This window comes from Natator depressus, chromosome 8, assembly GCF_965152275.1.
Source record: "Natator depressus isolate rNatDep1 chromosome 8, rNatDep2.hap1, whole genome shotgun sequence".
Lineage (NCBI taxonomy): Eukaryota > Metazoa > Chordata > Testudines > Cheloniidae > Natator > Natator depressus.
Window position 1 is genome coordinate 31,049,375 of NC_134241.1, and position 23,579 is coordinate 31,072,953.

The 23,579-nt window shown below is 41.4% G+C and overlaps 1 protein-coding gene across 1 annotated transcript in view; it reads right to left on the reverse strand.

The window, feature by feature from the left end:
- LCP2 (lymphocyte cytosolic protein 2) overlaps positions 1–17,459 on the reverse strand; it is a 52,193-nt gene extending 34,734 nt beyond the window's left edge. The window contains exons 1-3 of the mRNA XM_074962118.1: positions 17,202–17,459; positions 12,492–12,554; positions 6,295–6,341 (exon numbers count right to left, since the gene is read on the reverse strand). Coding sequence (XP_074818219.1) covers positions 6,295–6,341; positions 12,492–12,554; positions 17,202–17,279 — 188 coding nt within the window. The 5' untranslated portion in view covers positions 17,280–17,459. The remainder of the gene's footprint in view (positions 1–6,294; positions 6,342–12,491; positions 12,555–17,201) is intronic.
- Positions 17,460–23,579: the final 6,120 nt, after the last annotated feature.

A 23,579-nucleotide genomic window follows, 5' to 3' on the forward strand; every position in this document is an offset into this window, starting at 1 on the left:
AGAAGTCGTGGAAGATATATATAAAAAGAGAAATAAGGACAACCCAGGAAATTACAGATCAGTCATCTTAACTTCTGTACCCAGAAAGATAATGGAGCAAATAATTAAGCAATCAATTTGCAAACATCTAGAAGATAATAAGGTGATAAGTAACAGTCACCATGGATTTGTCAAAAACAAATCATGTCAGACCAACCTGATAGCTCTCTTTGACAGGGTAACAAGCCTTGTGGAGAGGGGGGAAGCGGTAGACATGGTATATCTTGACTTTAGTAAAGCTTTTGATACTGTTTCGCATGACCTTCTCATAAACAAACTAGGGAAATGCAACCTAGATGGAGCTACTATAAGGTGGGTGCCAAACTGGTTGGAAAATCGTTCCCAGAGAGTAGTTATCCATGGTTCACAGTCAGGCTGGAAGGGCATAACAAGAGGAGGCCCGCAAGGATCAGTTCTGTGTCTGGTTCTGTTCAATATCTTCATCAATGATTTAGGTAATGGCATAGAGAGTACACTTATACAGTTTGCGGACAATACCAAGCTGGGAGGGGTTGCAAGTACTTTGAAGGATAGGATTAAAATTCAAAATGATCTGGACAAACTGGAGAAATGGTATGAAGTAAATAGGATGAAATTCAATAAGGACAAATGCAAAGTATTTCATTTAGAAAGGAACAATCAGTTGCACACAGACAAAATGGGAAATGACTGCCTAGAAAGGAGCACTGCAGAAAGGGATCTGGGAGTCATAGTGGACCACAAGCTAAATATGAGACAGCAGTGTAATGCTGTTGCAAAAAAGCAAACATTATTCTGGCATGTATTAGCAGGAGTGTTGTAAGTAAGACACGAGAAGTAATTCTTCCACTCTATTCTGTGCTGATTAGGCCTGAGCTGGAGTATTGTGTCCAGTTCTGGGCACCACATTTCACAAAGGACAAACTGGAGAGAGTCCAGAGAAGGATGAAAAAAATGATTAAAGGTCTAGAGAACATGACCTATGGGGGAAGACTGAAAAAACTGGTTTTGTTTAGTCTGGAAAAGAAAAGACTGAGAGGGGACATGATAACAGTTTTCAAGTATGTAAAAGGTTGTTACAAGGAGGAGGAAGAAAATTTGTTTTTCTTAACCTCTGAGGATAGGACAAGAAGGAATGGGCTTAAATTGCAGCAAGGGAGGTTTAGGTTGGAAAAAATTCCTAACTGTCAGGGTGGTTAAGCACTGGAATAAATTGACTAGGGAGGTTGCGGAATCTCCATCATTGGAGATTTTTAAGAGCAGGTTAGACAAACACCTGTCAGGAATGGTCTAGATAATTAGTCATGCCACGAGTGCAGGGGACTGGACTAGATGACCTCTTGAGGTCCCTTCCAGTTCTATGATTCTATGATATAACACATGAGAACAGTCTTCAAATATGTATAAACAGAATGAGGATGATTGTTCTCCATGTTTGAGTCAATTACTTCCTGTCCTACCCTCGATCTGCAACAAGGAAGATGGTTTTAATATTAGGAAAACCTTTATAATTTTAAGAATAGGTAAGTACTGGAATATGTTGCCATGGGAAGCCTGTCACTGGAGGATTTTAAGAACAGGTTGGTCAAACATCTGTCTAGGTGAACCTAGTCTCGTCTCAGTGCAGAGGGTTGGACTAGATGACCTCTTGAGATCTTATCTAGCCCTAAATTTCTCTGATTGTATGAGGCTTTCTATGTAGCCCATCATCCCATTCCTCTGGTCATGTGGATATACAGTATACAGGGCACTGCTTCCCCTATGGGGAACTGATGAGAAAGCAGAGGACAGGTACAGTAGGGGATCTATGAGTAGGATGAGAGGTGAGTCTGAATAATCCAGAGGAGAGTTAGGCCCCTGCTGCCCTGCAGTCTCTTATTTTGTCTCTCTTGAGGTCAAACTGCTGCGTTATAAATGGCAGCATTTGTAATATGTAAAAAAGTCCTCTCTCAGACTCTAAATAATGGTGGATTACATAGGTCACCTGCATAACACTGTATTTGATACAGAAATCTTAGTCTGATACTTACATTTCATTGTGGTCTTACTCCCCTTGCTCCTTGAGATGAGGATTGAAGAAATAGGAAATACTAAATCATACCTTCCTCTAGCACGGGAATAACTGCCTAATTTCTTAGGGTCAAAACATCCTTAGAATGGAATTAATTTCTGTCTTTCCTTGGCTGAATGAATCACATGCTGCTTTGAGCCATCTCCCATTGGTGCTAATGTGTCTTTTCACTGACACTGATCAGTGGGGCATTTGCTTTTAAATAGTAGGTCAGAGTGGGGGAAGGTTGCTCTGCTGGTTAGGGCACTGGCCTGGAACTAGGAAGACACATGTTCAGTTCCCTGCTCTGCCCTGTACTTCCTGTGTGACGCTGGGCAAGTGCCTTAGACTCTCTGTGCTTCAGTTCCCTGTCTGTAAAATGGGGACAATAGCACTGCCCTACATCAGAGGCATGCTGTTAGAATACAAACATCAAAGATTGTGAGGCAATCAGATATCCCAGTAATAAGGGGCATATAAGTAACAATGGTAGAGAGGCATAGATAGACCAGAAGTAATTGCTTTTGATCTCCTTTGTTTTAAAAGCCAGAAAAGATTTCACACCATTTGAGATGCTACTCAGGCCAGCCTATGGGATTGGAATCAGAGTTGATTATAACCTACAAAATCCGCTTTGGTATTAAAATGACTAGAGCATATTGTGTCGTTGCAAGATGGAGATTTAGAGTGTGTGGCAGGGAGGGGAAAGAGGAACTATGGGATTATTTTTAATTTTTATTGTTTGCATAGTCTACTAGGCATTTTTACAAACCGGTAAGAGGGCAAGGCCACAAGGGATTTGTAATCCAAACAGACAACAAAGCAATGAAGTTAGAGTGAAAGAAAGCAGTGGAGAGCATTATGGCTGAATAATAGAAATGTAGGTCTGGAAGGGACCTTGAGAGGTCATCCAGTCCATCCTCCTGTTCTGAGGCAGGGATTCCATAACTTCCCTTAGTTAGATATTCTGGTATTTACCTATCCTTCCAGTTAGAACAATTTTCTTAATATCTAACCTAAATCTCCTTTTTTGCTGTAGATTGAGCTGATTACTTCTTGTCCTACTTTCAGGGATATAGAGAACAATTGATCACTGTCCTCTTTATAACAGCCCTTAACATATTTGAAGATTATCAGGTCACCGCTATCTTCTTTACTGAAGACTAAACATGCCCAGCTTATTTACCTTTCTGCAGAGATCAGATTTTCTAAACCTTTTATCATTTTTGTTGCTCTTTTCTAAACTCTCTCCAATTTGTCCACATCTTTCTTAAAATGGGGTACCCAAAATTGGACACAATACCCCCCAGATGGGGCCTCCCCAGTGCCAAGTACATCAGAACAATCACCTTCCATGTTTTACATACAACACTCCTGTTAATACATCCCAAATGATATTTGCCTTTTTTTGCAACTTTATCACATTTTTAGCTCATATTCAATTTTGCTCCACTATATTCCCTTAGATACTTTCTGCAGTATTTCTACCTAGGCAGTTATTTCCCATTTTTGTATCTGTGCATTTGATTTTTTTCCTTTCTAAGCGTAGTACTTTGCACTTCTATGTTAAATTTCATCTTGTTGGCTTTTACCAATTCTCCAATCTATCAAGGTCCTTTCGATTTCTAATCCTGTCCTCCGACATGCTTGCAATCCTTCCCAGCTTGGAGTCATCAGCAAATTGTATAAGTATACTCTCCACTCCATTATCCAACTCATAATGAAAGCATTGAATAGTACTGGATACAGGACTGACCCCTGTGGGAATTTCTAGATAGGACCTCTCAGTCTGACAGTGAATCATTGATAACAGTGTGAATATGGTTTTTTGGCTAGTTGTGCACACACTTTATAGCAGTTTTATCTAAACCACATTTCCCTAGTTTGAGAATGTTAGTAAGGATTTTGACACAGTCCCACCTAAAATCAAGATATATCTAATCAACTGCATCCCCCTCTCCTCTAGACCAGTAATTCTGTCAAAGAAAGAAATTAGGTTTGTTCGGCATGATTTGTTCTTGACAAATTCACATTGGGTATTGCTTATCACCCAGTTATCCTCTAAGTGCTTACAAATTGTTTATTTAATAATTTTTTCCAGTATCTTTCCAGGTATCAGTTAGGCTGACTGGTGTATAATTCTGTGGGTCTTCTTTGTTCCCATTTTTAAAGATAGCTACTATGTTTGCTCTTCTCCAGTCCTCTGGACATCTGTCCTCTAGGAGTTCTCAAAGATAATGACTAATGATTCCGAAATTGCTTCAGCTAGTTCCTTAAGTACCCAAAGGAGCTTTTCATCAGGCCCTGCTGACTTGAAACATCTATCTCATCTAAATATTCTTTAATTTGTTTTCTACCCCGTTAATATTAATTGTGTTATGCTTTTGGTCACAATTTAACTTTTTAGTGAAGACTGAAGCAAAATAGGTATTAAACACCTAAGCCTTCTTGGTATGGTCCATTATTAGCTCTCTTTCCATGCTAAGTAGCGGACTTGCACTTTCCTTCATCCCTCTCTTGCTCCTAATCTATTGAAAGAATCTCTACTTATTGCTTTTTATGTCTCTTGCCAGATGTAATTTATTTTGTGCCTTAGCTTGAGTTTGTGCCTACCTGCTTTGTGCAATTTTTTTCTACTCATTCTTAGTAATTTTTTCAAGTTTCCACTTTTTGGATTCCTTTTTGATTTGTAGATCACTAAAGAGCTCTTGATGCAGCCATATTGGCCTTTTACTGTTCTTCCTTTTTTTTCCTTCGCATCAGGATCATTTGCTGTTGTGCCTTTAATATTGCTTCTTTGAGAAACTCCTAGCTTTCCCAACCTCCTTCCATCCTGAGATTTTCTTCGAATGGGACCTCAACTGTCATTTCCCCGAGTTTTAGTCTGCTTTTTTTGAAGTCTGTTGTCCTTATTCCGTTGCTTTCACTCCTTCTAATATGAATCTTGTTAATTCTACAGTTTTTGTTGGGATTTATTATTTTCAAGCATTTTTATCATCTACTTTACTCACTTCTCTGAGCTTGAGCACTGGTGTTCACAGCTCTTTTTCCATGCTTGCCAGATTCAAGTCCTTAGTGAAAAGCAGCAAGTGATCATACTAGACAAGTTTGCTCACATTCTACCACAGGTAAAGTGGACAAAGAAAATGCAATGGACATAATTTATCTTTTCAAAATCAATAAAGTTTAGGGGGATCTGGCAATAACTCCTATATTTAGGTTATCTATGTATATTACTCACATAAGACACTAATATATCTGTTTGTATATATCTCCATTATTTTTTCAAGTCACTCTTAGTGACCAATATTATGATAATGCATTTGAAACAGAATAATCCCAAAGCCCTAAAATATAAAACATAAGTAATTTAAAAAAAAACCAAGAAGAATGCAAGCCTAGGGGATCAGCAGAGCACAAGAAAGGGAGAGATCATCAAATAACTGAAAACTTTATTTCACAAGACCAAAAGAATGAGGGGTATCTTACAGAGCAGGCAAAGAAACTTTTATCTTTCATGGTGAAGTCTTGCAAACAGCAGATCTCAGTGCTATTCAGTGTTAATTTAATGCAAATATAATTTTAATCAATAACTTGCAATGATGGATGGAAAATATTGGTTCAAATGCCTTCCAATCATCTACCCACAGCTGCACAGGAAAGTTATTCCAGTCTTAAGTCCCATACTTCAGTCTGATTTATCTTTAATAGGTATCTAAACATGAGGGGGCATGATGAAAAACATTTAAAAAGTAACTAGATTAGATGTAGTTTTCAATTTGACATATTTCATATGTTTTCCTTCAGGATGAAAGTCCTATATTCAACTGAGCAATGAAATCATACTCAGCAGGTGGTACTGTCAAAAGCACTCAGCATTGGCCTGACTGCTTCCATTGAAGTCAATAATGAGTTCTGTCATTAACTTGAATGGGAGCAAGGTGAGGCCAATTACAAAGATTTCTGAATATTTCCCCAATGGGTTTTTTAATCTGTATCTGGTTATTTTCCACACAATAATGACAAACACCATGTTTTCCTCACTTGTTTTTTTTTCTAGGAATATGTCCTTTCCTTTCCTGAGACAACACAAACAGCAGGTCTCTAGATCAATGTTTTAGAGGCCTCGCCATCCACTTGCCCTGTGCTTGTCCAGGAGTTATATCTTCAACCCATTCACTGTATCATCCATTTTGAAATATGAAATTTGGTTTGTATTTACTTACGGCACACTCAGTTTGGGAAATTTCTGAATATCGTTTTCAGACATGTTCTGCAACAGAAACACACATGGTATATGTTACAAAATTGTCCATGTAACAGCTTGGGAGATAAGGAAGCTTTAATATTATTTATGTGTCAAAACATTATAATTAACAGGACTGCAAGATAAGTAGAAAGCTAATGAAGAACAGGTACAAACCTAAACCACCGTTCAGCATTTAGGATTTGATTCAACAAAATATTAAGCATGTGCCTAATTTTAAGCACTAATGTGAAGTCAATGGCACTACAGATATGCTTAAACTTAGGTTTGTGCTTAGGTGCCATGCCGTATTGTGCTGTAATTAGGTCTCTGCTGGTGCTGTGCTGCTTGGTTGACCCTCTGTGTTACTGTGGGCTGAGATTTAAAATGTTGACCTGCTGCACCTAGGGGCAATGTATAAAAACCTTTCCTTCAACAGCCTTTTCCCTGTAGCTTGTCATAGTTACTGGAATTATACTGAGCAAACAGGCAAAATTTCAAGCATATACAAGATTGCATTTCAAACTATAACCAAGTGACTCAAAAGCTCATCCCATGGTCCCTAGGGAAATGTACAACCAGCTTAAATCAGAACAAAGATGGACACACATTTTAATGAAAAAATTCTGTTTATTAGTTCTTCTGCCTTCCTCTCTCTCTCTCTCTCTCTCTCTCTCTCTGCTTTGCAGATCTTGATCCTCACTCAGTGTTGCCCTAGGGCTGGATACATCTAGCCCACTGGTTAATAAATCTCTGGTGTCCATGGTACCAAAGAAGTGAAATATCCTTTGAGATAATACATCCCATCTCTATGCACCAATTCAAACAGAAAGTGGGGATCCGCCTCCCCTTGAGTTATAACCCTGATGACAGATGTGAATTCCAAACACAGTTCATAGAGTCTACTGATGTCTTCACCCATAGCCATAAGACTTCTGCTGGCAATACATGAACTCTCTGCTTCTCACAGAGAGCCCTACAGGAAAAGGTGGGTTATTTTTCCCAACTTTTTTTTTTTTTAAACAATTGCCATTTCAAAAGCATTGTGTGTGTGTTTAAATGAAAAGAGCTGTTCATGGTTGTGGGAGGCAGAAGTGGGCAATGCTCTGTCGTTTTGGCTCTCAAGAGTTCTCTGATTTACATTACGTTCACATTTACATTATGTTCTACAATGAGCCTGGGTTGGAATCAACTCAAAAACTCCAAACTGCACTCCTTTGAAATCACCCACTTTCTCCAAGCTGCACTGCAAAATCATGTGAAACTGTGAACTTCACACAGTGTCAATATGAAACCATGAAATGCGGGCTAGGTTTTATTGACTGGGTCAGGAGTCTTATGCTGGCAACACACTCTGAAACCAGGCAAGTTTTGCACTATGGTTTTTCAATGACGGTTTTACACAGATATATTTGTTACCTGACATGACAACATGCTTAGCACAGTCCTAAGGGTGCCATTGAACATAATGTAATAAAGACAAGGGACAGCGTAGTGTGGGTTACACAAGGAAACTTTAACGTATGCAGGGGCTTAAGGTAAAAACTCATAATGTTTTGCACAAAACTAGCTGATTTTTAATTTTTTTAAGGGAAATGGGCTGGTGGATTTTGTTCATATACTTACAATTAAAGGGCTAGCTTGTCCCTGGCCTAGCTCAAATGTGTGTGCTCCTTTGCACATCTTATGCAAGGACCAGCGACTGTCATAGAAACAGCTCCCTCCCCTAAATTGTGCCAAAGAGGGTAGAGTGGGGGGCAATGTCTTCCTGTCCCCCAAGAAGCTGCCCTCCTGCACCAGGAGAAGCAGTTGCATCTTCCCGAAGTGCCCATCCCACCCATCAGGTGCAGTTCCACATTACCTCCAACAGGGCCCAGTGTCTCAATGGCATAATTTGGCTCAATATGAGGGAAGTGAAAGATCTGCATTTATATGTGCTTTTAAAAGGACATGGTAAACAACTTTAAAATGGCATTGGGGGATTCCATATATGGGTGTCAGCTTCAGACCATATCTGATCAGTTTTGAAAGTAAAAATGTGTTTGGTTTTTCTAACTGCCAGCTTTCCAAACTCCTCTTGGAACCTGAAAGTCAGTCTGGGATCTTCCTGGCTCACATATCGCAATAAGTGGTCGCCTCTAATTAAACTTGGTGAACAACTCTATTGAAGAATGTTCAGCCTAGAGCAGAATCAAGCTGCTGTCCCCAGAGGTATCGTTGGCTCTGGAGAACTAACATTAGTGAAATGTGGTAAAATATATATTTCTCTAAGGGAAACATCCTATAGAATCATAAAATTTAATAATACATTTAAACCAACCCTTAGAACTCTATTATAGGAATGTGATTGTCTCTTAAATTCAGTAGCTTGGTTTAAAAATTCTGTAGGAAGAACATGTCTCTCCATTAAAGTCTACAGAGTTTTCATTTCTAAAGAATCCTATTGATTTAATCCCTAATATATTCTATAGGACTTTTCCATGCAGGTAGTCAGAGTAGAAATCATTACTCAAACTAGGGAGTGGATTTGTTGAGTGGGATGGTGCCATTTTTCATTGTCAGGTTGCTTGTATGCCTTTGTGAGTGAACACGAAACCCACAAACATTCATTCTGAACAGTATCTGGCTATCCAGACGTAGTCTGGCAGTTTTAATGACTTTTGTAAGATGTAGAAAGACAATTACCCTAAAGAGAAGCAATTGATTTCTTACACGTTGCCCTGCAGGCTGGAGTTTTCCTTGTCACATCTTCCCCATTGTTACACTTATGCTTTGAATCTGTAGTAAGCAGAATGTTTTCTAGCATACAATGGCCAAGTAGGCAAGAAGTTAAAAACAAACAAAAATTATATTGGGAGAAATGAGGAAGCAGCAGCTACTAGCCTGCCTAGTAGAGATCAACCACTGAATCTGCTAGGCCATTTCTGCAGAAAAACACTCTAAACGGGTTATGTATCATAAGCACTTGGTACACAAAGCAAGAGTCAAAGTTCCCTGGCCACATGGGTACTTCACAAATGGCACTATGCTGCACACCATGATCACTGAGGACTTCACAGTGACAGCAGAGCTAGAACTCAGATCCTCCTTTTCTTAAACACAGGTGTCTACTAGAGCTGCTTGGGACTTTTACAAGGAAAAGGTTTTTCATTCATCGCAAATCTTCTCCAGGTCAGTATGGGATGAATAGTTCTGATTCAGAGCAGGGGCTTGAACATGTGTCTCCCAAAGCCCAAGTGAGTGCCTGGCATTCCAGATTCTCTTTATAGCAGCTGTCTTTCCATACCAAACCAGTCACTAGAAGCTGCCAAATTATGTTTGGAGGAACAGACATTACTAACAGTGAATGTCTGTAGGTTTCACGTTCACTCACGTAGCCACACAAAGAACCCGGTGATGGAAAAATGATACCATGTTACTCGACAGATCCAGAGTCATGTTTCTTAATTTACAGACTTATCCTTATCTGACATTATAAGACATTTGGATTCTATATAAATTACTCTAACCACTGGATTATAGAGTTTATATACAAAATGCAATAGCTTCATCAGGAGAGACTGAGAGACATCCACCCCCGAACAGACAATAGCCTGGTGGTTAGGGCTCACACCTGGAAAATGATTCAGAGCAGGAATTTAAGCCTAGGGCCTCGTCTACATGGTGTGTTTGTGCACACCAGCTGGGGTGTAAATTCTAGAGTGCACCAGTGTGTTCTGCACTAAAAGTTCCCTCATATGCATTGACATAGTCCCAGACTACATCAATGTGCACTAGTGAATGCCAGCAGGCTCCACATTGACAGTTAGTGCACAACATGCTGGTATGCATTAGAATTTACACTGAAGCTGGTGTGCACTAATGCATCGTGTAGACAATCCATGGGTCTTCCACATTGCAGGTAAGTGCCCTAACCATCAGGCTATTGCCTATTCTGGGTGGGTGTTTTTCGTTATACAAAAAAAAGAGTTTGAAAGGTCTCAGCTTTGTTTTGATGAAGCACACGAAACATTTTTGAAATCTTGAAAATTTTCACAGGATCAGAAAAATGTTTCCTGCTTAAATCTAATCCTAGTACTTGAGCTGGAAAAGAATCTGTTAGTTGTTAGCAATATAAGACCTATAATGTACAGTACAGCAGTTTTCATTCTATCCAACAGAAGGTGGTACCCTGTTGAGCACTCTTTCATTTTTAGCAGAAATGTTTTGAATTGCAAAAATTTGATGGATTTTCAAAACTTGACATTTCAAACAAACAAACAGCAACAACAACAAAACTGAGAAGCTGGGAAGAACTGTAATGAAATTTGTGTGAAATTTCCCCCTTCTTGACTAATTACAGAGCTTCCATAATTAGAATTTTGAAAAATTTTAATTATGGAAGGGGGGAAAAGGAAAAATTTTCAGAGTGAAAAATTGTGAAATTACTTCCCTTGTTTTTCAACTAGCTCTAATTGTAGTCAGTTTATTACTTTGTGTACATGTGTATACATCCTCACACTGATTTACAGGGCTCTGTAATTCCAGTTAATGACAGTGCGTAATTATTAGACTAATAAATCTCTATGTGGTACAATGTATAAGGCACTGAGTGAGTTTCAGGAGACAGCAGTTCTATTCCTGGCTCTATCACTGACCTACTTTGGGTAAGTCACTTCCCTTCTCTGTGCCTTAGTTTCCTTTCCCATCCTTTGTCTGTCTTGTCTGCTTAGATTATAAACTCCTTGTTGCGGGGCTGTCATTAAGTCTTCGTGTGACAATTATCACGTTGGGGCCTCTAATATACATAATTTAAGATACGTTTCCCTAGAACACCAATCTTGTACTAATGTTCAATACCCCACATAGAGTGTAATTTTTTTTTTCTGCAACAAGGTTTGTAATAAGGGACAGATCCTACCACCAGATCTGGACTGTCTATCTCTGAAATTTGAAATAATATATGCACTTAAGAGACTGAGAACAGCCCCCTTGTTTAATGGCTGACCCATTAGGATTCTGCCATTTCTAGAGAGTTCAGATCTCATCCAGATAATTCTTATGTTTATGATGGTATCAGATTTTCAAACATGGAGAGACCTACATAGATTATGTTGCTTGAGGAAAAGGCATAACTCTCTAATGCCACTCTCTTTTACATGAGGACAGTCACAGTACATGGATAAAACTCTGTTTCTCTTGGCTAAAAACTGGGAACTGAATCCTGATTACTAGCAGGATCTGTGCATGTGAATATACAAACATTCAAAGGACAAAATTAGGCTCTGCTTCAAAGTTCACTTGCAAAGACCCACTGAACTTTGTGAGTCCTGTGCTCTTTTCCGTCAAAGACAAGGGCAGATTGTGTCTTAGGATCATTTCCAAGCTGAGTTTTAAAGATAATTATGACATTTTTATCCAAATAAAAATGTCAACATACATGCTGTCAATTGATGTGGAATTAAGACCAGATAATGGCGGCTGTACAAATGAGAAATATGGGTTTGTTGGGCCAGATGAACTGCAGGGGTAAATCAAAGAGTATCCATTAATTTCAGTGCAGCCACACTGAATTATACCCCTGGTGAATCTGGCCCGTTAGTTGTGGTGATTTTAAATACCATTGATTCTACATACAGTTTCAGAAAACAATCATTTTTTATCCATAGGGGCTTAAAATGGCAACCCTTGGCATAAATAGTCTCCAGCAGAGGGTTAGCTTTTATAGGCAAGTGGGTTGCACTGCTCTTCAAAGGTAGGTGGGGAAATCTGACAAGCTGTAGGTTATTGCTAATGCACGAAAAACAAGCATTTCCTACAAATGACCAAAAAGAAATGTAAGCAAATATTGCTGTTGTGAACCTTCACTTTCCATTTAAAAAAACATGTAAAATGTATTCAAGCTAAATGCAGCCATGGGGGTCCTGGTGTTCAGTGTCCATGTTTTAAAACAAGGATCTTTGGTGTAAAACCAGGATGTGGATCTGAAGCGCAGATCCTTAAGGATATGTAGTCATCTTACTCCCATTGATTCCCATAAAAGTTAAGTGCCTAAATCCCTTTTTGAATATCTGGGCCTTAATACGTAAGCAACTGTGTAGAGGAACAAAGAACATAAGGAACGTCCTTAATTGCAAACGCAAGGGGAAGCCAAATAACATTTATATTGTGACTATAGAACTTTATTGTCGCACTTACCAAAAACCTTTGTCCACTTATGCTGTGTTTTCTGACGACTTTTTCACAGTCCTTATACTTTAACTGTGAATGGAGAGAAAAAGATTGTTACACACCTGGTTAAATCTGAGAGTGGTTTAAGGATTCAATTGGGCAAAGCACTTATGCACAAGCTTAGCTTTAAGCCCATGCTGCAGTCCCAAAGCAACTTAGCATATGTTGAAGTCTGCACGGCCTTGTCTAGAGATTTTAGCTAGAATGTATTAGCTGTATTTGTGTCCTAATCAAGACACAGCCATCAGGGCCAGGCAGAATTGCAGCCTCTGTCCTCAGCTGCTTCAGCTTGCATGGTACAGATCTCGGCTGCCCCTTACTATGGCCAGCACACCTGGCCCCTTATTTATATGCTGATTTATTCGTCTTGAGAAATTTATGAAAAGGCTCCATCATACAATCTCTGCACACATTGTAAAAAAAAAAAAATACACCACTCCTGCCATTCCTTGAAAAAGAAGCTGAACAAGTTCCCCGCAATCACCTTGTCCAACAAAAGCTTTGGAAAACAGATGAGCTTGAGACTGTGCTTTCAAACTGCAGGTATCTTGGACTAGTATGGCGCAATATGTTCAAAGCCAAGGAGTATGGAACAAGGGTGTCCTGCTTCCAGCTACTAGACATTCAGCATTGTTATAGCTAACACGTCTCCTCTAGGCTGAAATGGCACATCTGTAACTTTGTACATGATCTGTTAACTTTCTTCTCTTCATTATTAACATTATTGGCAATAAGTGGTCGTCTCAGGGCTCACCTGGAATGGGACGCCATTGTGGCAGTTGCCTCCATGCATACAATGAAAATGCTGCCCTTGTCTCAAAGAGCATGTAAATTATATACAAGACAGGAGACTCCAGGCTAACCCAACAAACAGACGGGGGCACAAGGTCACAGAGGATTAAGATCATAATCAGCAGCGGTTGCAGCTGCCTAGCCATTGTTGAGTGTTTTATAGGCATCATGGCAGAGGAGCGTTTGAGGCAAGATTTGAAAGAGGAGAATGTAGTGGTTTTGTGGATGTTTACAGAGAGCTCCTTAAACTTTGTGTTTGAACATACCTGGGATAACATGAGAGAACAGCATTAGATTTTACATGTCCAAAGAGTTAATGCTCAGTTTTAGTTACAGAAGATAGGAGGCTTTCCATTGACATCAATGGACTCTGGATCAGGTCCAGAGCTGGTAAAGCTCAGGTTAGGGGAGCACAAAGGTGGCTTTTTGCTGCCTTTGCGCATTCCAAATCATGGTTTGGTGAGGGGCTTGTCTGGAACGTAGAAACACCGCTGAAGTTGTCTGCTTTCCATAGCCACTTATTCTGCCCCATGCCGGTCGGAGAACACTCCTGCACTGGGGTAATTCCCCAGGGAGCATTCTTTCTCCTTTATACTGCTCCAGAACAGGGAATGTGATCTAAGCTTGTAACTGTGTATTGTTTTAAGGGCTAATCTTGAAAACACTTATGCATATGAGAAACTTTACTTCAATGAGCAGGCTCCAGTTACTCCTGTATTTGCAGGAATGGACCCTAATTCTGGAAAGCATTTTGGGATTCAGGTTGTATTAAAGACTTTGTTTCAAATGAAGGACCCAATTCTACAAATTATTCCTCCCTGGCATAGTACTTACTACCATGACACTGGCTGCAATGGGACTGCTCATGGCAGTAAGTGCTACACCTGGGAGGAAGCATTTTGTATGACTGGGACGTAAGTTGGTTTTCCTTCTGATTTTGACAATGGCTGAAAATCCTATTTTCTGGTTTTAAGTGAATTCAGAAATTTTCAATTGTGAACTTTCTTCCTTTTTCTCAAAGTCTGAGAAATGAGTTGTGAATGGTGACCCTTTATCGCTTCCTTCTGAACACAGGATGTTTTGGGGAAAGGCTTTTAGTTTAATAGACCTATCGATCAAAAGCTTTAAATGTGGTAGAGAGTTATGGAGTCAGGGGACCTGAATCTCTGTTGACCTACACTCTGTGTGGTCATTTACACTGGAGGAAGTGATTTTATCTGGATTTGGGGTTGCTCAGAGTCTTTGAAAATCCTCCCCATGGTATCTCAGTTTTGGCAGAGAAAATTAGTGGCTCCTTTTGAAAATGTGGATCTCAACCTTTGGAACTCATTGCTGCAGGATATGTTGAGGTAAATATATGAGTAAGATTCAAAAGAAGATTCACACATTCCTAAGTATAACAAATGACATCCTGAATTACACTCAAAATGATACAAATTGTGAGGGCTAATGAAAGAGAGGAACATTCAGTGGTGAGGGCATAGGATTTGAGATACTTGGATTCAGATCCACGTTCAGACTTTCTGTGTGACTTTGTGCAAGATCCTCTGCCTCAGTTCTCCATCTGAAGAAGGGAATGTCATAACTCCCTACCTTCCAAGGGTGTTGAGGATTAATAGCTAAAGAGAGTGAGGTTCTTTAATATTACAGTCATGGGTGGCCATATAAGTATGAAAGATATATATCATATCATTCCTTGCCTGGCAGAGCATAAACTGATCAGTAACTCGTACAAGGAACCCATTTCACCCCACTTGGTAGTTTCCAGTTAATGGTGACATAAAACCCTGTGAACCAGTTAAGAAGTGTGTTTTCCTTATTAATCTGCTGAACTTGGATTTAAATAATGTAGTTCTCAATAATGATAAGATCTGTCTCATTTAAGATATCTCAAGATCTTGGTTTCATTCTACTACACAGCTAAGCAGGAGCAAAACAGTTGGAACTAGAGTACTGCAAAGTTGGCGGTTTCACTTCTCAGGCAATCCGGCAAACGTTTGCTTTGGTTTTGATCTGTGCACATTTGCTACCGATGAACTTCACTTTGCATTTTGGTTTTGAACTTGTCCCAACTCCCCCAAACGAAACCCAGTGAAAGCTGTTGAAACCATTAATTTTGCATGATTTCAATACCAAACAATAAACTGGCCTAGGTGTCTTTGACATTAGTCCCATATCCACTTGAAACTGTTTTGCTGGAATGATTTGAAAGCCTTAGTAAACCTTTTGGGTTTAAATTTTCCAGACTGTAATGAAGGTTTGGGAATTTGTTGTGAACAGGCACTATAGCCAGAGTGGAAACATAGGGAGGTATCACTGATTATTTAAAAATGGGGAAATTATGGAAAATATATATATGAAGTAAATAGATTTAAGATTCAGTAAAAATGAACCAAACTCAACATTGACATACACCCTTTGCAGTTTTCCTAGCATCTGTGAGGTTGCAGGGGGCAAATCAGCACTGAGTTTTGCCTATTCTTTTCAATTTACCTCCCCCCGGCCAGTGTGTAAAATCCTCCATTCTGCAAAATGAAAGTTAAGAGCTCATCAGGGGTGAAGAGGTATCAAAAGGTGTGAAAACCCCAGCAATATCCAGGCTAGGGCATTAGGGGAAAAGCTACAGCAGGTGAAAGGGGGATGTGTAGGAAGCCTGACGAAACATCGACCTCCGAAGCAGGGGAGAAGAGATGAGGAAATGAGATGGGGAGGGTGGGGAAGAAGGTCAGTTGGGATCCGGAGGCAGTGGGTAGCAGGATCTCTTTTTATTTAAATCTGCCCCTCCAAAGAATTATTATTATCACTATTTATATTATTATTGGCAAATGCTTTTAATTTCAAAGACAAGGTATCAACATGGGCATTCTACAAATAGGAGCAGCTGCTATGAGCTGGGGGAGGGATAATCTATATATTGTATTTATTTTGGAGGAAAGAATGTCTATCATTTCTCCCTCCATCTAGCCCTCTGCTATACCCTGGAGTAATTTTCCTTAGGCACAGATGCTGCCCTCACCCCTGTGGAACGTCCCAAGGAAGTCTGACACACTTTGTGTGAGCTCAGACAAAAAATCATTCAGGCTTCATTTTCAAGCTAGCATGGGAGCTCAGTTCATCACCTCACTTCAAAAGGCCTGGTGTGGGGGTCCAAGGCTCGGATTTAAGCACCCAAAGCTCACTGAATCTGAGCACCTACCTCACTTTTGAAAACCCCAGCCCAGATGCTGAAGAACTCTTTTGTGTGTCAACCTAACCAAGTTTCCATAGCCCTTTTGCTTGGACATCCTTGTTCAAAAGATTGGCGCTTATTCGGTGATCTGTAGATTGAGAATCTGTTTTTCCCTTCTACTAAAGACAAAGTACTGTGGATTCTAAACCAAGCCCTGACATATAACAAGCCCTTGTAACACTAATTAGGAAAGCAATTCAGTCCACATCAGAGAACATGTGTGCATCTTGATTAGTAAGGATCTTTAATTTTGAAAGTCACAGGAATGATCTCACTGGAGAGGCCTTATGAGACCTGCATATAATGCTTTTCTACCTTAAAAAATAGATTTAGCATCCTCAACTTTTACAGATCCAAACCGAATGTTACATCAGCAAAACATTGGTACCAAAGATTATATGATTTTTCTGAGAAGCCATCACTTTCTCTTGCTATTGATTTAGAATACATTTTTCAGGATTCGTTAAGGGCTTCGGGGTAGGTATAATCCCTTTCTGAAGTGGCATCTGCTGTGATTATTTTAAAAGATAATTTGATATTATTTATGCAACCAATTCTGCTCTTAGTATAAAAGAATATTCTTTTTTTTTTTCCAGCACAGAAGTGTTAGTGACTTACTACTCCACCGTACAAGGACAAAACACAGTGAAACTTACTTTCTTGAAGTAGTCTGCCAGGTCATCTGGGCTCCAAGCCACCACCACTGAGCGATAGGGAATGTTTTGTAAATCCATCTCAGCTCTTTTTTCCTAAGCAGTTACAGGATTTTCATGCCAGTAGTATTAATGAAACAGGCAGCCATAGATTTCCTGCCTCTTGCTACCTGCAGCAAATTCAATAATCCACTTGCCTAAGAAATACCCAGAGCTTTTGTTAAACCGTTTTGCTTTTACTTCTGAGTTATGGTGCAAGAATATCCAAGAGAGCAACTGCTTCCTCTGAGTACAAAATGGTCTCTTCTCAGAAAACTTGTCAGCTATTCAGCCTCACCACTTCCTTTATCTGAATCTAAATAAGTAAACAAGGAAGCACAGCAACACAATTAAAGTATTCTGCCTGCTGCATGTAACTGTAATCCTTATGAACCCTAATTACCAGTATGTAAACTGCGGCGAGTGTTTGTTTATTTACATATCTTCATGTAGATAGATTGGTACATTGGCTGCATACAATTTTGCACGTGTACACGCATGCATGTGCATCTATATTCCCACCACCAAAAAAGGTTGCTGGTTTTGAATTAAGTTTGATTACTTGCAAATCTAGCTCATGCAATCCCTGAAAACCAAGAAAATGCGTAGTTAAGAAAACCTTCTTTAACATACCTCAGGGTCCCATATGTGATATTGATTCCTGACACTGAAACTCTCCCTTACACTGCTAACATATAAAAATAATACAATTCACACAACAGATTCCTCTGGCTGCCACCCTTATGCAAACTTTTAGCAATGTCTATGCAACATTCCCATGTATTTGCTGCAGTTATTTGTCATAAGGTATGTGCAGGATGGGGAAAGTATGAGGTTAGTGCTAAGGATTTGCATTAGAGTATATGCAGGAACTCAGATTTAACTATGGAGCTGCAGCACAATACCCCGTATATAGCTTGGGGATTTCGCCAAAATTCTAAATTTAGGTTTAAAAAACCACATACACCCCACACTCCACCCCAAAAAAACCTTTGATTGCATTTTCACTATTTCACCTCCCCATTTTTCATTGGCTCTAGTGGTGATAAATTCTAAACTATGAAACTATGAGATAAATGAGAAACCCATGTAAAAAAACAGAGAACATAAATTGAATCTATTATGCACTTTTGACTAGTTTACCTGCACACTGCCCAATAATTCGCCTCTGCCAAGACTACTTTCGAACTTCTAGGAGCTTCAAACATTTAACATTAAAAAAGAGAACTTGACAAATATTTCCTTTGTCATCCCTCCCCCAAAACCTAACATGGAATTGACCTCCTGCCCCCAAAATTATATTCAGTTCTGGTTCAGAGACAGGGATAAAGTTTAATAGTTTGTTGACTTTCTAAGTTAGAAATAGTAGCGCCAAACCCTAGAAAGGGGAGTTTCCCATGTTTCCAATGTGATATACAGCTCATGTAGCTTTTAGCCCTGTTTCAGAGTTCATTAATATAGATACTGTATGGCACCGATTATTAATTATTCTTTATTTGTTTGATGGATCCTGTGATCATGAGAAAATATGGACCATGATGACTTCCCACACTAAAGCAAGGTGATACTATCACTCCATAGTATGCAGAGACAAGGTGGGTGAGGTAATATCTTTTGCTGGACCAACTTCTGTTGGGGAAAGAGACAAGTTTTCAAGCTTACACAGAGCTCTTCTTCAGGTCTGGGAAAGAAAGAGCAGGAGACAGCTGCAGGGAGCATTGTTAGTGAATTAAAGCTTGTTTAATAAACCATAAATCCAGTGTCTTTATTCAGTCTCTGGTTTTTAGGCTATGTCTACACTACCAATTTGTGTCGAGAAAAGTGGTGTCAACACCCAAAAGTTGACATAACAATAATAATAGCAATTTTGTGTTCACACTTGCTCCCTCTGTTGGTAGATCGTATCCTCAGTGCGGGCACCATTATTGACAGTGTGATCAATGCAGTGTGGGTACTTGTCCCACAGTCCTTCTCTCACTAGGTGTTGTGGGAAGGCGGAGCGGATAGCAGCACATCTTGGGACCGGGGTCAATGTCCCGTAATGCATTGGTTTCTGTCCTGGCACTCGATAGGCTTCTGGCTTTCTTTTGCAGCTATTTTTCAATGGCCCTTCTTTGCCGTGCACCCCAGCATCTTTGTGAGAAAGGATGGATCCCGCACTGCTGTCCTATGCTCTGTTAACTGTCATGAAGACATCATGGCTGTGAAGTTCCTAACCGAGGAAGACTCGCAGGCACCCAACATTCTGCATGATATGAATAGAAGCAACTTTAGATTGGTATTCACGGAGCAGCTGCATAGGGTAGACCATCAATTTTGGACTCAGGAAACAAGCACTGAATGGTGGGATCGTATCGTTATGCAGCTGTGGGATGACGAGCAGTGGCTCCAGACCTTTCGGATGCGGACAGCCATCTTCCTGGAACTGTGTGCAGTGCTCACCCCAGACCTGCAGCACAAGGACACTAGAATGAGAGCTGCCCTCTTGGTAGAAAAGCATGTGGCAATTGCTGTGCAGAGGCTGGCAACTCCAGACTGCTACTAGTTGGTCGCGAATCAATTTGGAGTGTGGCAGTCAACCATTGGGGCTACATTAATGCAAGAGTGAAGGGCAATAAATTACATCCTGCTATGAAGGACTGTGACTCTGGGAAATGTGCGTGAAATAGTGGACAACTTTGCAGAAATGGGTTTCCCTTACTGTGGAGGGGTGATAGATGGCACTCATATTCCAATTTTGGTACCAGACCACCTTGCGACAGAATACATCAATAGGAAGGGATACTTCTCCATGCTGTTGCAGATTCTTGTGGATCACCGTGGGTGTTTCACTGACATAAGCTCAGGGTGGTCTGGGAAGGTGCATGACACATGCATCTTCAGGAACTCTGGCCTGTACAGAAAGCTGCAAGTGGGGACTTTCTTTCCTAACCAGAAGATTACAGTGGGGGATGTTGAGATGCCCATAGTGATCCTGGGGGACCCTGTGTACCCCTTACAGCCGTAGCTCATGAAACCTTATATGGGACACCTGGACAGCAGTAAGGAGCAGTTCAACAACAGGCTCAGTAGGTGCCGGATGACAGTTGAATGTGCCTTTGGCAGATTAAAGGTGCACTGGCGATGCCTTTAATGGCTGGTTGGACCTAACTGAAGATAATATTCCTCTGGTCATAGCCATGTGCTGTACATTGCATAATCTCTGTGAAGCTAAGGGTGGAAGGCTTGCTCAGGGGTGGAGTGCTGAGGCAGACCGCTTGGCCACTGATTTTGAGCAGCCAGATACCAGGGCTGTCAGGGGAGCTGAGGGGGAGCTATTCAAATCAGGGAGGCTTTGAGTCAGCACTTTGACAATGAGCACAGTAACATATATCTTCCCTCTCCCCACCCCCGCCAACACTCACCATGCTTTGGGTGTTCACAGAGATGTGTGTTGGCGGGGGTGGGGAGAGGGAAGGGCACTCCACATGGGGAAAAGAGCACACACTCTTTGCAAAGGTCATGGTGCAGCATTCTAGGGAACAAATACTAAAATTCTCCCATACTTTTCCACAGGCAGGGGTTATTCTAGCAGACATCTCACTGCTAAGGGTAAGCAGGGAAACGAGGGTATATCTACTCCATGCTACTTCTACTCCTCCCTGCTCCCTATGCTGCTCGCCTATGTGCCGCTTTGGTCCCTGCACAAGTGATTGCCGAATGGCATGGGAAAATTTCCTACAATGGGGGACGGAACAAAACTGCTCTGCCACAGAAACTTTGGCAGAGGATTACCAAGTACCTCCAGGAAACTTTCCTGGAGATCTCTCTGGAGGATTCCCATGAGATCTCGGTGTGCATCAACACCCTGTTCTACCGTACTGATTAGCTACACAGGGAAATGTCCAACTCACAGAAACACAGCCAGCCTCCCACATTTCTATGCCCTGAACCCACCTCTGCACTACACAAGCCACAGCCACTTACCAGGTGTCTATTCTCCTGCTTCTTGCTCACTGGAGAGCAACTGCTGAGACTGGCTAGACACCTCTGGAGTGGGGAACAGTTCCTGGCTGTCTGCCCCACCGGGCGACCCTACCGGGAGCTGTACATCCTCGTCTAACTCCACCTCTTCATCAATAACTTAGTCCTCTGAGTTAGGTCCTCTTTCCGCCGCCTCTGTGCCCCTGAAGTATCCACGGGGCTCTTGGCAATGGAGGTGGGGTTGCCACCAAGGATAGCATCCAGCTTCTTATAGAATTGGTAGGTCGTAGGTGAAGCACCTGAACAATGGTTTGCCTCCCTAGCCTTATAGTACACCTGCCTCAGCTCCTTTATCTTCGCTCTGCATTGCAGTGTGTCCCAATCATAGCCCTTTTCGTACAAGCCTCGAGAAAGCTGCCTGTAGGTATCTCAATTCCTACAGCTCAAGCGCAGCTTGGACTGCACAGCCTCCTCTCCCCATATACTGGTCAGATCCAACAGCTCTGCAGTGGTCCAAGTGGGAGAGCGTTTGGTGCGATAACCCGCCATGGTCACCTGGGAAGATGCGATGAGACTGCTCCATGCCAAGCCAGCAGGAAATGGAATTTCAAAAATTCCCGGGCTTCTAAGGGGGAGGGGCGGATGGTTGTTTACCTGACTGCAGGGCAGTGGAGTTCAAACTGCTGACTAGAAAGGTCAGGATGGGCATTGTGGGACACCTCCTGGAGGCCAATTAAAGTGATGAAATCAAGCGTTGAGTCTACATTGGCACTTTGTCCACAAAAATGAAGAGGAAAAAGACGTAAATCTCTCATGAGAGTGGATGTGTTTTGTCGCCAAAACCAGACATTTCCCCCAACAAAAGTCATCTCACAGTGTGTACGAACTCACTGTTTGAGTCACCAAAAGGCAGTTTTGGCAACAAAACTTGGGAGTGTAGACAAGGCCTTCGGGTCTAGCAAAGTTATGGATTTAAGCACCCAAGCTCGCCTTTTGAAAGTGCTGTGTAAGATTCCTTTGATGATGAGGACCCACATTGCCTCCACCCTATTCTTGTTCCCCTATGACTGGAGGGTTGTTAACAGGCCACTTCACCTTGAATGGTCCCTTAAAATATGTGTTAAGTGCTTTAAACTAATCAATCTGCTCCCCCTTGTATTTAGCTGTGAACTCTGAGTACATTTCCCAGACCTGAAGAAGAGCTCTGTGTAAGCTGGAAAACATGCCTCTCTCACCAACAGAAGTTGGTTCAATAAAAGATATTACCTCACTTGCCTTCTCTCTCTCTAATATCCTGGGCCAAACACAGCTACAACAACACTGCAAACAGCCATAGCATGCTTACATGTGCACTTCATGCTTTTTGCAATATCCCTGCTGTGTTTAAAGACAGCTGGAGTTTTCCTGTGATTGGAGTGTTTGTGTAATTTGATAGGTGAATACTACATTGTAGCCAAGTAAAGGCAGCTGGACTGGAGAAACATAACTCCTTCATTTGAATGTTCATCTATATTTTTGTGTCAATGCAATTGATTTGCCTTTAATTTTCTGTGTGTGTGTGTGTGTGTGTGTTTGGGTTTTTTAACAATCAGTGGAAAATGTTGATCATGCACTCCAATAGGCATTGAGAATACTGTCATCTGAAAGCTGGTCACGTACACCTATCTCTTGTCTGTAATGTGGGAGAGAGCCCACGCTCCACAAACCAAGGCCCTGACATAAAGGAACATTATTTTTCCTTTATTACCACCCCTAGAATTCAACCACATTCTCCTCCAATTCTCCATCATTTTCCAGTCACCTCATTGCTTAATCTGTTCCCCTTTCTCTTTAGTCACTGTTGTTACCTACAGTCAGTGGCAGAATAAACACTGGGCCAATGGGGCCCATGCCCAGGGGCCCTGGCCAATTGCGGGGGCCCTGGAGAAATGGGCACACCCACACCCCAACCTGCTCCCCAGCACGAGCACCAGGTGGGTGGAGTGGGGCAAGCCCCTGCATCCTGACCCCTTTTCTCTGGCAAGAGTGCCGGAGGGCGGGGGAGGGGTGGGAGGGAGAGACTGCAGGTAGAAGGGTGGGAAGGGGCCCCCACTTGCTCTGGCCCAGGGCCTCACAAAACCGTAATCCACCTCTGCCTACAGTAGTGACCCTTCTCTTCCAATCACTCCTCTTCTTCCCAACCAGCCCCATACCTCCCAGCATCCTCAGTAGAGAAGGGAGCAGACCAAGTCCAGTCCCAGTTAGCAGGAGCAGAGAATAGAAAGGAGCTCTAAAGACTTGGTCAGGGGCTGGCAGGGAAGGAAAGGCCGGAGGATTTAAGCAGACTCAGAGGTGTCAATATAGCCAGAAGTCGGTGGCTAAGGGAGCTTGACAAACCTA